At 37.4% G+C, this 19090-nt stretch overlaps 2 protein-coding genes across 4 annotated transcripts in view; one reads left to right on the top strand and one right to left on the bottom strand.

Annotated features, from left to right (window-relative positions):
• Positions 1–225: 225 nt before the first annotated feature.
• Positions 226–7179, bottom strand: CGGBP1 (CGG triplet repeat binding protein 1). Of its 2 annotated transcripts, none has more exons than XM_065913448.1 (3): positions 6998–7179; positions 6211–6414; positions 226–4318 (listed from the first exon to the last, which is right to left on the bottom strand). In XM_065913448.1, exon 3 carries the CDS (start codon positions 4297–4299, stop codon positions 3796–3798), a length of 504 nt encoding a protein of 167 aa, XP_065769520.1. In that variant the 5' UTR covers positions 4300–4318; positions 6211–6414; positions 6998–7179; the 3' UTR covers positions 226–3795. The 2 variants fall into 2 exon arrangements, with proteins under 2 accessions (XP_065769520.1, XP_065769521.1); XM_065913449.1 differs by lacking the exon at positions 6998–7179 and adding an exon at positions 6566–6906.
• Positions 7180–7327: 148 nt separating this feature from the next.
• Positions 7328–19090, top strand: part of ZNF654 (zinc finger protein 654) — a 90260-nt gene continuing 78497 nt past the window's right edge. For both annotated transcript variants that reach the window (XM_065913442.1, XM_065913443.1), the window contains exon 1: positions 7328–7699. In XM_065913442.1, the coding sequence (XP_065769514.1) occupies positions 7511–7699 (189 nt within the window). In that variant the 5' untranslated portion in view covers positions 7328–7510. The remainder of the gene's footprint in view (positions 7700–19090) is intronic.

Here is a 19090-nt window from a genome sequence, read left to right as displayed (position 1 = left end):
TTATTTAAATATTACCTATATAATTTTAGGGGAAAGGGGTTATCTGTAGCTATGATGTAGATTTGATTTGACAGAATATATGTTTTGATACTGGGGGTAAGGACTGATAATCTTTCAAAGAGATGTAATTAGTAGGAAAATAAATCTATACTCAAAATTTTATTATCTGTTGGAATTACAAAATATATGCTATTAACCCACAAAACAAAACATGCTTTCAAAAAATTCTGAAACAATTTTTGAAATTTATTTCTAAAAGTCACAGAGACAAAACTTTAAAAGCAACAATTTATACTAAGTATACATGCATGAGCAAAAAAATAAGCAAGGGAATACATAAATGAACATAGTAAAATTTTAATGAATACAGTATTCTGGATACAAGTAGAATACCACTACGTAAGAACTGTATTTACCTCAAAAGTCTATGGTAGTATGGATTGAGATAAACCAGGCTTAGGATAGTCACTTCACTATTCACATTTTAATCAGGGCTGACTAGAAGCCAAAACAACTTATTTTAGGCTAAGATTTTCAATTAAATTATAGAATGAATTTTCTATTTAATAAACATGTTTGAAAGTGATCTGTACTCATTTAAAGGCAGCTGGGGCAAGTCAAACCACAGAGAGCCCTTACAAAGACTAAGCACCAAATGACAAATTGTGGCTTTTGTTTTGGGCCACCTTACATTTTTTTAAAATGTATTTTCTATTAATATTTACGTACAGATTCTTTCAGGCAAAAGATCTGAATGTGGAACTTTCTGCTTCAAGATCTTGCCAACTGTCACTTACAATAGTTTTTAAGCAATGAATACTTCTGAACAATCCCAAGCCGATACTTAATTGGTTACAATTTTAAGATGCAGAACTTTAAAGTATTTTGGTCCCTGAAAATTCATAGGGCCAAATGCCTTAACTGGAAGTAGCATTTGTTTAAAATAAAAGAAGTCTTACTCAAAGATGATAATGAATAAAATAACTATTTAGGCTCCAGTACACAACCTTTCTAAATTTTCACCCTGTAAGAAATGATTATAATGTCTTTCAGGCTTGCTATATGCCCCGGAGAATCAAAAGAAACCAACAAGGAATTTAACATTTCAACAAGTTAGGAACTATTTACTGTAAGCATATAGTGAAATTCTGGAAGACATACTACCATACTTTGAGAAAACGCTATTTTTTAACAGGTAAGCATGTGTTGAAGGCAGTTTATAAATGAAACATAACAAATCTTGTTTATGCATACAACTTATAAAGTAGAAAATAATGTGCTATTTCTTTCCAATAGTATAGCATCACACTAACACTATAGTTAAGGTTGAAAGCATCTGTACACATGTCCACTACACGCCACAGAAGCATATGCCTCTTAGACATTCTGTTCGTTATCTAACGTATGCCAACCATGGTTTCACAGATTTGTACCAGTTTGAGCAGGCTAATACAATCATTCTGCCTTATCTATTTAACTATGAAGTAAAGTTAACCAGTTTCAGGGAACGAAAAATTTCACAATCAGTAAAGAAACATATTAAACCTCTTTAACAGAATGGAAAATGCTTCTAAGGGCATGATATAATCCTAACAGGAGGACAGATTATGCCTCTAGATATAGTGTATGTGCGAAAAGTTAGGAGCCTGGAGAAATACATCAAGCTATATGGGACCTAAACGATTATCAAATTAGTTTTAACTACTAAATACTCAAATGTGAATTATTGGTGTTTTTCTAGTGCAACATCATCCGGTTTACTGCTGAGGACTACTCAAAGCTCTTCTGCCACTACGTGTTTGCTGTTAGTGCAAATTAGTATCTAAATAGGGAGCTGTCTGATTCATGAGTCTTGAAAAAATTAGAATGATTGTTTATCTAACCTTATCTTTGTATTCTGAAAAGAATGCTATAAAACCCAATTATTTTCCTAGCTTTGTAGATCTTGTACCATCTTAGATAATTCAAATCAAACATGGTTGCCTGCAAATCCTTTATTAGAAGTAAAAACAAAGAACATTTTGGTTATGTTTTGCTGCTGGTCTCCTCTTGCATGTGCTTTATCAGTGAGAGCACTATTCTGGGCATTAATTGTTCTCCTTTAATGTAACTGAACATGAGAAGACCTGGTAGCTCAAATTTTGACAAGTGATTTTTTTTTTTTTTTTGGTGGCAGGCTTATTTAAAAATGAAAACAGCCAAAAAACCTCACATAAATCTAAAATCAGATGGGCACTTTTGACAACCCAAACTAGGAACTTAAATCTACCAAAAAAGATATAGAAAGCTGTTTCTGAAAAACATAAATCTTTTTCTTACTCACTTTGGCTTTTTTTAAATGAAGATTTGTGGTAAAATGATCTCAAGGATAACTCCCTCTACATCACATAGGGCATCAATTATCAGTGCTTGTAATAGAAATATATTTTATAAACACTTTTAACTTGAATGTTTTCAAAGAATTTAAGACTTTTTTTTTTAAAGCTCTAGTCCAAGTTTTCAGCTGTTCAATTTTTAAAAAATATATTTAGGGTATCCAACAAAGACAACTGGGCTAAGCTACTTTAATTAACCTTACAGGACAGTGAAGTTCAGATAGAGCTCATTTCCTGAACATGGTTGACCTTTAACAGAACTGATTTATTTCCTCACCCAAACAGTTATGCAGGATACTGCCAGATCGCCACTACAAAAAAACCTTGCCAGTATTTCTAGACAATGGTTTATCATCTATGTTTACAAACCTTGTACCACCAGAGGCAAAGCACGTAAAAGTGAAAGTAAGTAAACTTATTTCTAGTCTATTTATCTAAATAAACTTCTATAAAATCATATGGAAAATTAATGCATAAAAAGTAATCTCCTTATTATCTGATTTGTCAGTCAAAAAGTAATTGCTAATTCTCTGTAAAAACAGGAAACTCAATCATAAAATGTCTACTTGTTTAAATTAAAATGCCAATCTTGAAGTCTTTTAATACCATGACATAAAAAAAGAAGTTTGCAAATTCAGGATGACACTTGAAATAAAAGCTATGGTTCAAAAGTCTGTTTATAGTTAAGAGACTAAAATCGTATCACTGCAAAATTCCCGGTGGCTTTTGGCACTGACATGAAGATTTCAGTCTTTTGGTCACTTGAAGCTGCTACTAAACAAAGAAGCCTTAAAAAAAAAAAAAAAAAAGGGGGGGAAAAGACAGTGAGGAACTGAAGGATAGTTAAAGTAACTACATCATTTACAAGTAAAGCATAGTCTGCAATAAACAGTCTTTCTCTGCTAGGAATCTGAAGATATAAGAATAGTTTCCCACCCTCCCTTCTTTTTTGAGGATCCTCTAATCAGGGAAATAATTTAAGTTACTGTGAGTGGTATTGCCTGGCAGCAGCTTCAATTTCCTAGGCTAGTCGTCAATCCAAGTAATTAAGTAATCTCACAAGGAATAATTATACATGGCAACAGGGTAAAAAAGCAGGGCAGATCTTCCATGCACAAACATTTCAGGAGAAAAACCATCAATTTTAAAGATAACCATCAGGTTTCAGGTATCCTAGCACACTCTAAACCCTAAGTTTTGCTTTACACCATTGGTGACTAAAATTAACAATACATTTTGCAGTGAGTTTTTTTTTTGTTTTTTTTTTAAATTTTTTGCCTGCAACTGTATATACATTGCAAAACTATTCTGCATCACATGATTTAAAATGAAATAAATATAAAAATGAACCACACAATCAACACATAACTTTTAATACTCCACATTATTTATCTTGATCACAATGGTGGTAACCTCCTTGTCAACAATCTTGTGAGTTAAGGAGCTGATTCTCATTCTCGTATCCGTCAGGCAGGTATGCTCTCCTCAGCTGGTCTGACTTGGGTATGGAGCCTCCATTCTTCACATGGCGAGACAGGAAAGCACGGACTGCTGGGTGATCAGCCTTCTCAAGTGGGATATTGGCTTCCAGGCACATTTTCACAAAGTCCTGGATAACACTGACTTTCTCTGTCTGCGCAGTACTGTTGCACTGAAGCGATGCAGTTAGAGGCCTCTGCTTCTTTCTCACATTCTGCTCTTCGAATTCTGCCTTCCTCTTGGTATGAGTCTTTGACTTGAGGTGGTCACTAATGGCAGACTTGCGAACATGATTCAGAACCACATTGCAAGAAGTGCAGAAGAGTTTTCCTCCATCTTCGTGCAGCTCACCTCCAAACTCAGTGACTCGATCCAGGGGAGTCACATACAAAGCAGTCTTAGAACGGTTTCGAGCAGGTGGTGCTGTTACTACAAATCGTTCCATTCTGACTTTGAATGGGGTTCTTTCAAGACAAGGGAAACAAAGATAAGTGTTATAACACTTCATGCAGAAAGCAAAAATAAAAGGCAGGTATAAACATTTTGAGATTAAAGGCGTCAGAAAATTTAATTCAAATTATTATTAATAGCCTTATCTAGTAAGTCTTAACTTACCTGAAATATGTTAAGGGAAGGGAAAACCAGAGCAAGTTACTAGTACCAAATAAGTTCATTCCTTGATTTTGAAGAAATTAAAGTCAAACAATTAAAAAAGAACTCCAACTATCATAGATGTCACTGTCCTTTAGAAAAATCTAACTACAGGTCTACATTAATAGTATCAATTGTATGAATCTCATCTAATTTAGATGTATGTTCAATTTTAAAAGAACTTTGTTCCTGTCACAATTCTGGGACGACAGATTTTAGGAAAACAACTTCAAGGAATTATGTACAAAATTTATTCAAACAGGTGAGCCATTAAGCTGGTATAATTCTACATGGAGATGAATATAACTTCTAAAGTTGTTCTGAGAATAAAGAGAGTAAAAGTCAAGAAAGGACACAGGCCAAATGTGATTAAAAGCAGCAACAATCACATTAAATTTTAGTCAAAATATAGAGCTCAAATTAGTCATTTTTATTTAATGTATATACACCTCTACTAAGACACCGTTCCAAAAGGTGACGATAGTCAAGCTATGCAAAGTAGCTTTTCTAACACTTTTGTTTACACTGAAGAGTAATGTTTATATTTGCGAATATTTATTTATTAACTATTAAGTTAGACCAAAACTAAGAACTTAATACAGTATCTAGTACATGATGGATGCTCAATCACAATTTATTTGATATGGGATAAGTGATTCTTTTCACAAATATTTAACTCAGAAACAATAATTTCTCAATTTATCCCAACAACAGATTTTTCTGATCATTGCCAAAATCATAAGGTTACGGGCACTGAAAACTTGAGATAACAAAGGTTGTAAATGATAACCATTTGTTGGATTAAACTTTTACATTAGTCCAGATAAAAGAAACTGAAGTGAATTTGATAGATTTCAGGATGGAATTCTGTTCCATTTAAATACACTAGAGAAAAATTCCCAGGTGTGTTCTGAAGAACTATGCTTTATAAGCATAATCAAAAACATTGGAGTATTCCATTAATCTATGCTACAGAATTCACAACTGGTTAACATGAAATCTCTCTCAAAAAAATTTATGTATTAGCCACCTGTGGCCATAACCTCAGAGAACTCAACATTTCACAGTATTCTTGGAGGGTTTAGGCTTTAATAGGTTTAATTCTGTTCTTTTTTTTCCCAATAAAAATCTGTTAACCCAAGGCTCTCATGTGTCAAATATTATTCAGGCTATAGGTTTCAATTGCAGAAGACAATTCTTGCGTACTTAACAGTGAATTACCATTACACATATTTGTACTTTATGGTATGTGTTGTAGAATGTTATACCAAGTCAGTCCCAATTATAATGAATGGTTCCAAGCTCTTTATGAAAAACATTACATATTTGTGCCTAGTAATGATTAAATCATTCTATGTTTAAAGTCTTCTATCTTTGGATTTCAAACTGTAAACAATTAACATGTTCGTTATTCTCCGAAGCATAAAACACGCAATCACTTGTGTTAATATGAAAGGCCTATTCATTACAAAATCTTGTAAGTTTTCTAGTATATTTGTGTTACTGCAGAGGCAAGTATCTACCCAGTAGAGGTTGCTCGAGTTTACAGAACCGAAGAACAAAAGTGTTTTCCATAGAAGTATAGATATTTTAAACGAGGAAGTTAAAAAGTTAAGGGCAGTAATTGGCCAGCAAAAGAAAACAAGCAAATCATTTACTGGATAAAAATCAAACTCATCATAAGTTTTCAAGTTTAAATGTTTACCGGATGAGTTTCCAGTTTTTTCGTCTTGATACCTAGCAGTGAAGGGTCTCCAGCTCAAAACCAAAGACGCATTAAATCCTGGCACTTTCCGTTTGTTCAAACCCGGATATGCCTTCAAATCAGTTTTTCAACAAGTGGTGATGGGGAAACAGTTTCTGGGCTTGCACCCTATTTTCCCTGAGGTGCTGGGAAGTCATGCCTTTACTGAAAAACACGAAAAAGAAACGGAAAGAAAAAATGGAGGAGGGGGAAGAAGGGTGGATGAAAAAAAACGAAGAACGTGCACGACAGCCACCACGCAGGTGTGTTTAAAATCACCCTAGTTAAGTCCATAAATCCGGATCCCAACGTTTACCCCAGCTCTCCTCAGCCCAGTCCCTCAGTCGTCCGCCCCGATCTGAGCCTCTCGCGCGCCCCAGCCCCAGGGATCGGGAGGAGGGAAAGGCGGGGCTCGCGACGCTCCTGGCGTCTAGACTCCCTCCTCCCGCGCGGAGCCCAGCACGCCGGCGTCTCACCGCCCCTGCCCGCTAGCTGGGCAGGGCCGAGTCCCAGCTGCCGGCCGTGGGCCCGGGAACTCGACAGCCGAGTTGGCGGCAGTCTCAAGGGAGGAGGCGGCAGGCGCCTGGCGGAGGCGGCCGCTGTCAGGCTTCCCGTCCCCTCCCTCTTCCTCCCGCCGACAACGGCGCCCCGGCCCCGCCCCCCGGCTCCCGCTCGGGACGGAAGGCCCCGGGCCCAAAGCCCGCACCAACGGCCGGGCCCACCCTCGGCCTCCCTAGCTCCTCGGTACCGTAGGATCTGGGCCGTCGCTAGGGGAAGTGGACGATACACGGCCGGAAAGGAAAAGAGGAGGAAGAATAGGAGGAGCAATAGGGTGAGGGAGGAGGACCAGTCGCCGCCGCCACCGCCGCCGTCGCCGCCGCTGTTGCCCGATCGAGCCCCGCGGCGGCCGCCGTGTCCCCCGCCGCGCCCCGTCCTCCTGCGCCGCCAGTGGCAGAGCTCGTAGGCGGGCCCCAGCAACCGCCGAGCAACATTGACCAACGGACTGCAAGTCTATCAAACAGACGGCAAATTTGACCAATAGTGGTGGAAGGGCGGATATGTGCATGATTGGCGGCTAGCGTTTTCCAATGAAAACTGGGGGCGTGGGTGGGCGGAGCCGGAAGTAGAGCCAGCCGAGAGCCCCCTGTCCGGCTGGGGAGGAGAGAAGGGGGAGGGAACTAGAGGAGGAGGAGGAGGTTAGCCGAGGCAGCTAAAGCGGCGGCGGCGCAGGGGTTGGTACGCGCTGGGCGGCGAGAGCCTCATGGCGGAGGAAGAGAGCGACCAGGAGGCCGAACGCCTCGGAGAAGAGCTCGTGGCCATTGTGGAGTCCCCGCCAGGCCCAGCCGGGCTTAGAGCTGCGGGCGACGACAGAGGCGGCGCTGGCGGCGGCAGCTGTGGTGGTGGCGGCGTCGGGATCAGCAGTCGGGATTACTGCCGACGTTTCTGTCAGGTGAGGCGCCCGTCGGCCGCCCGCCCGGACTTGTCAGCCGGTCCTGGGCCTCCCTGCCTCCCCTGTTCTTCTCGTCCCCGAGTCTGGGCTGTGTCCGGCGCTCGCGCCACAGGCGCAGCGAGGAGCGTGAGGATGAAACTCCCCCCTCCACCTATCCGGCTTAGGGTGGGGGGCGGGGAGCGGGTTCGGGATGACCCGCGCAGGTTTAGGGTTGCGGAGAAAGTGAGAGTTTGTCCGGGGTGGAGGGGCTGGACCGGAGGGTCAGCTGGCAGGAAAGCTCTGTACTGACATGCCTCCCCTGCCCCGGATAGACCCCTTTCTGCCCGAGGGTCCCGCCTTTCTTGTGTTTCCTATCCTGTTTCTTGTCACCTCATTTGGAGTCTCTGGCAACGTATCTTGCCTTCCCTTCTCCGCCCCTTGCCCCCCGTGTTCTCCCCTTTTTCGGATATGGGAGGCGTGCCATCTCTCTACCGCCCCCTCTCCTGTCATCGCCACCCCTCCCCCTCTGCTAGGGTCTCCTGTCATCCCCTCACGAGATCCCGCTGGGCCAGTTCTCCAGTTGGCTTAGGCGCTGACCCACAGTGATTAAGTTACTTTTTTGGGAGGTGGGGTTAAGGCCATGGGATTGTCATCTTTCCTTTTCTTACCTCCTTTCCCCGATACACACAAGCTCTTTTCTGATAAACTGCTAATAGAGAAAGTAGCTTTCCTGAAAGTATTGCTCTGGTTACATCACCACCCCCCCCCTCTTCCTTTAAATTATAGTGTATTTTATTTAGCCTGTAAAAAAAAAAAAAAAGACAACAAAACAGTGTCTAAACAGTGACAGTAAATTACTTACTTGGTCGACAGCCACAACGATTTGATGTATTTAGAACGTTTAAGCATAATCAAATATTAAAGTACCATATTTGTGCAGGGATAAAATTTATGTAATCTATACATTTATATCTGCATATATTTGTAGTTTAACATTTTGTTCTCTTTCATAGCGCTATTATTTTGCAAACTCTTGGGAAAAAATTTAATTAATCCTTTTCCATCTCATTCCTTTGTTTATTATCTTGGATGTATAGGATTCAAATCTTGGTTCCACTACTCCTAGCTGTGTTATCTTAAACAGATTACTTAACCTCTTTGTGCCTTAGTTTCTTTACCATAAATCCGGATAGTAATTAAACGAGTGAATATGTAAAGGATCCAAACTGTTTGGATCCTTTACATATTAAAGTTAGCCATTAATTTCATTCTGGTAACAAGTAAGAAATAAAGCTAAGCAGAAATGAGCATCATGTTTGCTGAAATTTGATTTTATGTCTTTCCAAGCATTGAGAGATTGCTTGGACAAAGGGTGGGGTTGACATTTTCAGGGAGATTTCATCCCCCTCTTCTCCAAAATAGGTAAGTTTGTTTGATGGTGGAAATTGTCTTGTTATACGGGATATGTGAGTTTCCTTTGGCATTGCTGTTTAGTAACTTTCTTAAAAAAAAATTTTTTTTTTTTTGGTATTGGCATTCAGAATTGAGAGGTTGTGTCTTTACAGAGTTTGTCTTCTGTTTTACATGTAGAAACCATGTTTTCAGTAGATTATTTACCTGTAGGAGTTTTAAACTTATGTAAAATTATGTTACAATTGATCTTTTTAATAGAGTCACAGGCAGAAAGTCTATCTTTATCTATATTTTGCTTTTTATGTCAGTAATGAGCATCTTGGCTTTGGTTATATTTAGCTTTGTAAATCTATTTGCTGTAGAATGCGAAACTTAGTTTGAGGGCCAGAACATTTTTGGAGAACTTTTAATTACTTTCCTTCTATTTCTTGAAACCAACTTCAAGAACAAATTAATAAATTTAACTTGTGAAATACAGTGTCCGAATAGTGACAGTAAATTATTTTAAGAACAAAAGAAGTTGACTATTTTATAAAACTCCATTACCTCCTAAACTATCCAAGGAAATAAAAGTAAATAGGAAGAGCTTAGTAACCTTTATATTGCTAAATTATGACTGTTATACTGACATACTTTCATGTTACCAACTTTTACCTGAAATCTCATATTTTATAGTACTCTACATTACCAAAAGATCTCTTCTTAGGGTTCCTATCCTGGTTCCACCTTGCAGGTGAGCTTTGTGAAGTGTTTTTTTTTGTGTTAAAACTTTAAGATGGAATAAAAGATTACCTGAATTAAGTTGAATTTTACCGACTGATTAATAGTATTCTAGTATAATAATTATGCTTTATTTGCCAGTAAGGAAAGCAGTGGATTATACAATCTAATTCCTAAAGATTGTTTCTTTTTAAATATTTGGTTTCCTAATATTCGCTCAGGGTAACTTGCCTTCATTAATAAATTACTAGTTGTGAGTAATCCATAAAATGGATAACACGTACTTGAGTTGGTGACAGTTAACTCAGTATATGAATTATACACACAGCCTTGTAAAGTTGAGAAGAAAGGCTCCAATTTTTCTTCCTCCTTTTAGAGAGAAATATGAATCAAAATTTCTTGGCAGTTAGTTGTGTGGGTGAAGGGAGAGGAAGGAACACTTCTTTTCAAGAATGGTTCTGTGTCTTTTACCACAGGGAAAAGTAAAACAGAAGACTGTAGATAATATAAGTGAAAAATTATGCATGCACTCAATGCATTTGATGATAAAGTTTTCTATTTGAGAAATAATACTAGTAATTATAAATCTTAAACTAAGGGGATAATCCCTTAGCCTGTAGCTGATTTTTGAGATGATGGATTTGGGAGACTGAAGATGTTCATTTCTAGTTACATTGAATAATGTTTGACTGACTGCCCCATCATATCCTCCCTTGGCTTTTATTAGTACAGACCCAACAAATGCTTAAATAGAATTGGCCCTTAGCTGATATTTAATTTGAGGATGAAAGGAAGAGAAATGTTTTTATTGAGGGCCTACTAACTCTTAAGGCCTTCAGATAGGTCTTGTTATGCAAGTTACATTGTTGAAACTGAGGCCTGAGCAAGTTAGTCTGTCAGGTGAATAAGCTGGGATTTTTGGACCCAGCCTTCGATTTCTTATGAACTATAGATTGAAATTACAAATGAATCCTCAAATAATTATAAAGTGACTTTTACTTTTCTTGGTCAAGTTGTACAAAAGAGATGAAAAACTTACTGAAGAACTCGGAATAATGGATGGAAAATTTTAAAAGTACTCTTTCATTATGCCACAGTATAAAAAATATTCCAAGTAACAGTTAACTATCTCTGATTTCTTAGGGGCTGTGAACATTTATTTCCCTGATACCTGAAGGTTGTGGTAATTCAACTTAATTTTGTTGCTAGATACATTGAAATTTTTTATCACAAATTATAAATTAAGCTAGTTAAAGATACCCTTCTTAGTTCAGTGCCAGAATGGATATAGTGAATGATATATAAGTATTTCTGAAAGCACTTCGATATGTTTATTAAAATAGACTTTAAAACCATTTCTTATTATAGTGGGGTTAAATAGTCATCCCATGAGGGTGTCATAAGTATAAAATGAGAGAATGAACATGAGGTTCTCAGTATTATACCTAGCACATAGATAGGCTTAAATAGATACAGGCTATTAATATTTCTCACATGTGAAATCCTCTGAAGGTTTAAGAGGAACATTAGAGATAATCTAATCTGTAGGTCACTTAAAGTTTGTATCCTGCAGTAAACTTGAGAGAGAATTTAGAAATGTTACAATTCTAAATTGTTAATTAACTAGAAAACCCAAATGTTCCTAATGAAACACTAATTGATTTGCAAAAATAACTATATTGTTTTTCAGATTTTATTTCTTGTAGCAGACATCGGGCAACGTCTGGAGATATTTGTGATTGTCTTACTTGGGGGCTTGCTACTGGCATCTAGTGCGCAGAGGCCAGAGATTTTGAGCATTCTGCAGTGTGCTGGGCAGCCCTAACAGCAAAGAATTATCTGGTTCATAGTGGTCAATAGAATTATCGATAGAACTATCTGGTGCCAAAGTTGAGAAACCCTCCTGCTATAACCTTACTTTGGAACTTTTAGTGGATACTCTGTTTTGAAAGAAAGTATTTACTCATCTCATCAAAGAATTTTAAGCAGCTAATGTGCATCCTGGGTCGCAAGAAGGGCTTCCCTGGTAGCTCAGCTGGTAAAGAATCTGCCTGCAATGCAGGAGACCCCGGTTTGATTCCTGGGTTGGAAAGTTCCCTTGGAGAAGGGATAGGCTGCCCACTCCAGTATTCTTGGGCTTCCTGGTGGCTCAGATGGTAAAGAATCTGCCTGCAGTGCGGGAGGCCTGGGTTCGATCCCTGGGGTGGGAAGATCCCTTGGAGGAGGGCATGGCCACTCACTCCAATATTCTTGTCTGGAGAACCCATGGACAGAGGAGCCTGGCGGGCTGCAGTCCACTGGTCGCAAAGAGCCCCACATGCCTGAGCGACTGAGCACGGCACAGCGTGTAGCAGGCACTTTAAACAGATAAACAGTCTAACAGAGAGAAAGTTCACTCCATAGTTTACAAAATACATGCTCATGCCTCTCTAAATTAAAATTTAATTGTTTTAGGAAAATACAACCCTTATCTCTGAGTCTTGGTATAAACTTCACATAATATAGTTTCTTGAGCAGTTACTTAGAGTATAACAATACATTTTTACTATGCCTGGAATTATTTTTTGATTTAGTTTTATGTTTTTGTATGTGCTTTGTTTATTAATAAGTACATATAAGACTTAAATATGAGGAACTGCATTTTGCTGCTAGAAGAGACTTGACTTAAATAGTTTAAACGAGTACATATTTATTTCTCATATGAAAAAGTCTTGAATGGTCAGTAGGAATGATATGGTAGCTTTATCATCATTTGTTCTTTCTTATTAGTCATCTTTATCTTCTATCTCAAGTTTGCCTCATGATCAAAATAGTTGCTGAAGTTGCAAACATCAAATCTCAGGTCCATGTAGCAGGAATGGGGTGTCTCTGGGGTATGCCAAAAACATCTTGCTGTAAATTCTACTCAGTAGCTTTAATTTCCATCTTGTTAGCTAGTCTCATCTGAAAAGAACGTTAGGATATATTTTTGTGTTTTTCTCCCAGATAAACACGTGTCTGTCATTCCCTTGTGGATCAGCTGGTAAAGTATCCGCCTGCAGTGTGGGAGACCTGGGTTTGATCCCTGGGTTGGGAAGATCCCCTGGAGAAGGGAAAGGCTACCCACTCCAGTATTCTGGACTGAAGAACTCCATGGACTAAGTCCATGGGGTCCCAAAGAGTCTGACATGACTGAGCAACTTTCACTTTCACATGATTCTATTAATAAGGAAGGAAGAAAATAAGAATGGATATTGTAGAGGCAACTTTTTGTTTGTGTTTTTATTTTTCTTTTTCCTATTTTGCCATAGATTATAATAAAAAAATAGTGGTCATACTCTTGTCCCGTTCCTTCCCCGAATATTTCCCAGAAGTAATCACTTGCAATTCTTTTAGCAAGTATGACGTTTACCTCCATGTTATTTATTTATTATAATTATTATAATAAGGAAAAACAAAACAAAGTGAATCCTAGACCTTGTTGGCTGTATTTAGGGAGCTAAATGCTTTGCTATTGTTTATGGGTTTTTTTTGCCCCCTGGAGAGGGAAATGCCACTCCAGTATTCTTGCCTAGAGAATCCCATGGACAGAGGAGTTTGGCGGGCTATGGTCCATAGGGTTGGACACGACTGAAGCAACTTAGCAGTGTGCTTTTTTTGGTTGACTTTCAGGTTGACTTTCGATTCTTTCAATTATGAAAGGTTGACTTTCAGCATTGAATACTACTGATTGTTCATAATAACATTATTTGTAATAGCAAATTATTAAAAATTAGCTAATAACAAAAGTTAGGAAAATGTTACATTTAATGGAATCCTTTCTCCTAACAGTCACGTGTTATTGTTTAAACTCCTGTGATCCCATAGAATATAGCCCTGCCAGGCTGCTCTGTCCATGTGATTTCCCAGGCAAGGATAGGGGAGTGGGTTGCGATTTTCTTCTCCAGGGGTTCTTCCTGACCCAGGGGTCAAACCCATGTGTCCTGCCTTGGCAGGCTGATTCTTTACCACTGAGCCACCTGGGAAGCCCCTAAGAGTCATTATTTAAGGGATATTTACTCACATGGGAAATTGTTAGTGGTATTAGAACAGCAGAGAAAGACACTGACGGCAGGTGACGTCACTTTTGTAAATAAAAAGACCAAAATAAAAAAATAAAATTGAAGCAGTGGATAATTTATTATAGTGATATGTTTATAGACGAATGTTTTTATTTAATTTTTTTGTATTTGTACAAAATACAAAAATATTTTGTATTTTGTATTAATATTTTTGTATTTTCTTCATTAAATCTACTATCTTTATAATCAGAGGAAAAATAAAATATAAAAAAAATACATTTTATTTTTATTTCACAGATTGCTTATTTTCTGTGAATAAATGCAAGAATATTTTGAGCATGATAAAATTTGAACTCCTTTGCTTCTCAAAAATATGTGAAATGCTTTTTTAAAAAATGAATTGGTTTATAATTTTAGGTTAACCAATGACAGCCTAAACTTAAATAATTTCTTTATATATAGTCTTGCATTAAAATATATATTCATTACTGCTTTGTAATAATCACCCATGACATTGGCTTAAAGAAATTTATTTCAGTTTTTGTAGATAAAATGGTAGAAGAAAATATTTTTAAATGAAGTCATTGCTTTAAAACTTCGAGTGATACCATTATTTTACAGTTCTGCCGAACAGACATTAAGGCACCAATTGTACTATTATTGTTGGCACTGATCTTTATTTTCTTGCCAACATTTGCTAAACTATACCTTAGCAATTACAAATAAAAGCACAAAAGAAAACTTCAAAGAAAGATGTGGTAAAAGGTGTATATGGTGAAGTATTTGAAAAATAAAACATGATCAGTAAAATATGGTCAATTAATATGCTATTTAAAATGTATATTGGGACTTCCCTAGCAGTCCAGTGATTAAGACTCCATGCTTCCTCTGCAAGGGGTATGGGGTCAATCCCTGGTCAGGGAACTAAGATCCCATATGCCATGCAGCCAAAAGTAGTTGTTGTTTTATTATTTTTATTAATACATACTTTATTAATATAAAGGATATTGGGCCATTTGAAATCTAATATAATTTATTAAAATACTAACTCTAGTTATATTTTTACAATACCTAGTCTGATTTGGAAGTATTTTTAAAGTTTGTAATTTCAAATGAATCTAATACAAGGTAGTCTTCAGCTTCCATGTAATACGTATCACCTTTATTTTTTAGCTTATCTCTGACAGGTTGGTTCATCATTTCAGTGATACACTCTGTTCAGTAATAGGTCAGGTCTCTGGGATGAGACCCAGTCAGCATCACCTGTTTAGCACTGTGGTGGAACACTTGGTGGCAACTAAATTTGAGAGGAGGTCAATCTGTATAATGTGTGACATAAGATCCTAAAGTTCAGTGTATTGACACTCTTATACCAACCACTTAATACCTTCCGTTCCCCAAAGCAGTGGTGAATGTGAAAAACAGTAGAAAAAAAAGTGATTGATGTTAGGGTTGATTCTTGTTGTTTATAAAATTGGGCCTCCATATCCACAGCTCTACAGCCCCGAGTTCAGCCAACCAGAGATGAAAAAATATTGGGGGAAAAATTCCAGAAAGTTCCAAAAGGCAAAACTTGACTTTGCTGCGCACTGGCAACTGTTTACATAGCATTTACGTTGTATTAGGTATTTAAGTAATCCACAGATGATTTAAAGTATTCAAGAGAATATGTATAGGTTATATACAAATACTGTACTGTTTTAAATGAAACACTTGAGCATCTGCAGATTTGGTATCTGTGGGCAGGGCAGAGGTTGTGGGAATGGTCCTGGAACCAGTCTCCCAAATCCTGATGAATGACTATATAAGGCATTGGTCATACAATGATAATCAAACAGGCATTGTCCCTGTTTTTGTGTATAGCTATAAATTTGATAAGGTCTATGAAGAAAAAGTATATATAAAATGCAGGCAGGCATTCTTGGGCAAGTTGACCTTGACTGAAATTCTTTGCTTTAGTTTGAACATGTTGAATTTAAGGTGTCTCCAAGGAGAGATCTTAAAGACGATTGGGTTTACATAATCCAGAGCTCAGAAGTGAGGTCTGGTCAATCATAGTTGTGTGGATGGTATTTGAAGCCATGCATGTGAATGAGCTCACATAAAGAGATAATACAGAGAAAAGGACTTAGAAGTGAAGAAACTCCACAGTTAAATGGCCTAATAGAAATATTGAGACTTGATATGAAGTCTGAGAAAGATTAAAGGGCTTGGAGGAAACCAGGTAACTCTGGTGTCACAGAAGATGAGAATTAAGATGGAGTGAGTGGTACTTGGCATTGAAAACTCTTGAGGTCCAACCACTGAGTTAACATGGAGATCTTTGGTGACTTTAAGCAAAGCTCTGTTTTCATGTAATGATGGGAGCAGGAGTCAGACTGGAGTAGTTTGAGGAGTGGGAAGCAAAGATGTAAATAGTAATATAGATAATTTAAGAAGGAGATGGGAAGATATGGGTGGAAACTGGAGAAATTGTGGGTTGAAAGTAAAGTTTTTTTTATTTTTCCTAAAATAGTTGAGAATTTATTTTGTTTAAAATTTGATGAGAATGATTCATTTGAAAGGAAGAAATAATGAAAGAAGAGATAGTCTGTAAAATAAGATCCTAAAAAGGGAAAGGATGACAAGATTCAAAACACAGATGGAAGAGGTGCTTTGTATAGGAGCTTTGGGGTAGGTGGAAGCTTCATCTCTGAGAGTATATGGGGGTGGCTAGAGATTTAAAGTGAACAGAGGTCTAAAATGGTAGCTTCTTAAAGAGATAGATTTAATTGACCTGCAGTGCAGGACCATTTGAGTTTGTTGATTTTGAGAACAGAGTGACCACTAGTCTTTACTCTTGCTCCTCAGGGCTTGTCTGGGTAGGTAAAGGCATGAAGAACTTGATTAGCTATATTTATTCAGTGTTGAGTGATACACTATTGGAGAAGGAAATGGCAACCACCCCAGTATTCTTGCCTGGAGAATCCCAGGGATGGGAGAGCCTCGTAGGCTGCCGTCTGTGGGGTTGCACAGAGTCGGACATGATTGAAGTGATTTAGCAGCAGCAGCAGCAGAGTGATACACTATAATTGATTAGTTAGTTAACTTTGAGAGAGAAGGGGACATTTTCCTTTTCTGGCTACATTTATGGTAAAACAGAAGTGAAAAGAGAAAGAAGTTAGAGAAGTAGTTATATCACTAGATATTAATAGATGGGTACACAACATTGTTCTTTGTACCTTACATATGTGTGTGTGTATTTGATACTCTGATAAAACATGTACACAATTTACTAGTACATAGTTCTATAACTGGAGTTAACTAAAATTACCCCATGTCTGTTTTAGTTACCCTGAAGTTAAAACGTTCTAAATATTCACTAATCACTGGTCAATGATTTGCTATGTGTGTGTTATAGTTTTAGTTATCTGAAAGATTTACTTAGTTTATTGGAGTTTATGAATATAAGTGATATTTTGAGTGTTTTCTGTATGTCAGATACTGTGATGAGTGTTTTACCTCTTCTGTCTCATTTAATTCACTATTCTACGTGGTACGTGCCATTATTCTCATTTTACAGTTTAGAAAATTTAAGGCTAAGAGAGATTAAATGGCCTAAGTCAGATTGGAATCCTGGCCAATCTGTCAAGAGCCTGTATACTTAACCATTCCAGTATACACATTTATTATATCCAGGAATAAGCATTCAGTATCTGTTATAGTATCTGTGCATATATATCGGTATATACTATACTTAAGCAATTATTGAGTGGAAGTAGTGATTTAAAAATACTTAAGGCAGCAGAAACTAAAGATGTTCATGAATGCTAAAGAGAGAAAAAAAATTACACTTAAGCTATGAGAAGTTCTCTCTAATAAGTGGTTTTCAAACTTTTTATTTTATTGCTTCTCTCTGAAGCAGCGGCCCCCTTCAGTGGCCATTTTTAGAACGCAGGAGTTACGATGACTACACGCCAGTTACTTCATGCTGTTACCTGGGATTTTGAAGGCTGGAGGGTTCTGGAATATATTTCAGACGTTTTTCTTAATGATTAAAGAAAGTTTTAAAGTTTGTCTCTCCATGTTATTTAGATTAACCTTGAATATCTTGAAATTTTACTAACGCAGAGAAGTGGATGTGCATTTTTAGACTTTATTATCTATCCTTTGCCATGTTTTGGAAACTCTTGCCAAAGATCTCTCAGGTTATAGAACTCATCAGTAAAGTTTAAGATTTGTATTCCATGCTCATGAGGGTGTGGTGAAATGGATATCTCATGTTCAAATGATGGGAACAGAAATCATCACAACCTTTCTGAACCATAATTCATCAAAATAGATTAGAAACATTAAAAATAATTAGTACTTTTTGACTTACAACATTAATTTCTGAGAAATATAAATTTGGATATAAAGCAATTCATCGTAATATTAACTGTAATTAAAAGAATGAGTTGAAAATGAAAACGCAACCAGAACATCTAAAACAACTAAACATTTTTCTACCTCATAAACTATTCAGCCTTAAAAAATGTTCTCAGTGACTATATAATGATCTAGGAAGATAAAATATAATGATGAAAAAATTAAGCGGAAAAATTTGTTTGTAGGAAGACTATACAGTTTGAATATAGGCTGGTCCATTCTCACTGTATGCATGTATTTTAGAGGGGGGTGGTGCTGTAAATAAGTCAAATGAGCTACTTCACTAGAGACAGGATTTCTTGAAGATAAACTATAGGAGCCATTTGTGACTTCAGGAAGTCTGTGAACTCTAAAATTATTTGCAAAAGAAGTTGTACTTGCATTTCCTTGGTGAGCAAATCTAAAGTTTTTGTTTTTTATCAGATTCTTCTAAGAATTTTCAAATCTTACTAACAAAACACAGACCACAGTCATCCAAACACACCAACAAGTTATGAACCTTTGCTGTAAGCCATTGTGACATAAGCAACACTGCCTGCTTTTGCAAATAAAAATGTATTGGACTTTGCCCATTCACTTCTGTATTTTCTACAGCTGCTTTCATGATATAACAGGGCTAAGTAGTTGAGATGGACAGTGTGCAGCTCATAACAGCTTTCTGGCCTTTTCAAAAAAAAAAATATCTCAGCCCCTGTGCTACTTTCTTATTGATTCTTTTCTATAATCCTGTGAGATAGGTACTATTTTTAATCTTCATTTTATGAATGACACAGATGAGACTCAGAGAGGTTAAGCAACTAACCCCAAGTCACATGCTAGGAAAGAGAAATTA

The sequence above is a fragment of the Muntiacus reevesi genome, chromosome 21, assembly GCF_963930625.1.
Source record: "Muntiacus reevesi chromosome 21, mMunRee1.1, whole genome shotgun sequence".
Taxonomy (NCBI): Eukaryota; Metazoa; Chordata; class Mammalia; order Artiodactyla; family Cervidae; genus Muntiacus; species Muntiacus reevesi.
The sequence above is the reverse complement of the archived record's forward strand: the minus strand, read 5'-3'. Positions and strand labels throughout refer to the sequence as shown.

Coding starts and splice junctions, on each gene's coding strand:
- CGGBP1 (XM_065913448.1), bottom strand. CDS start 4,299: ATGGAACGATTTGTAGTAACAGCACCACCTGCTCGAAACCGTTCTAAG.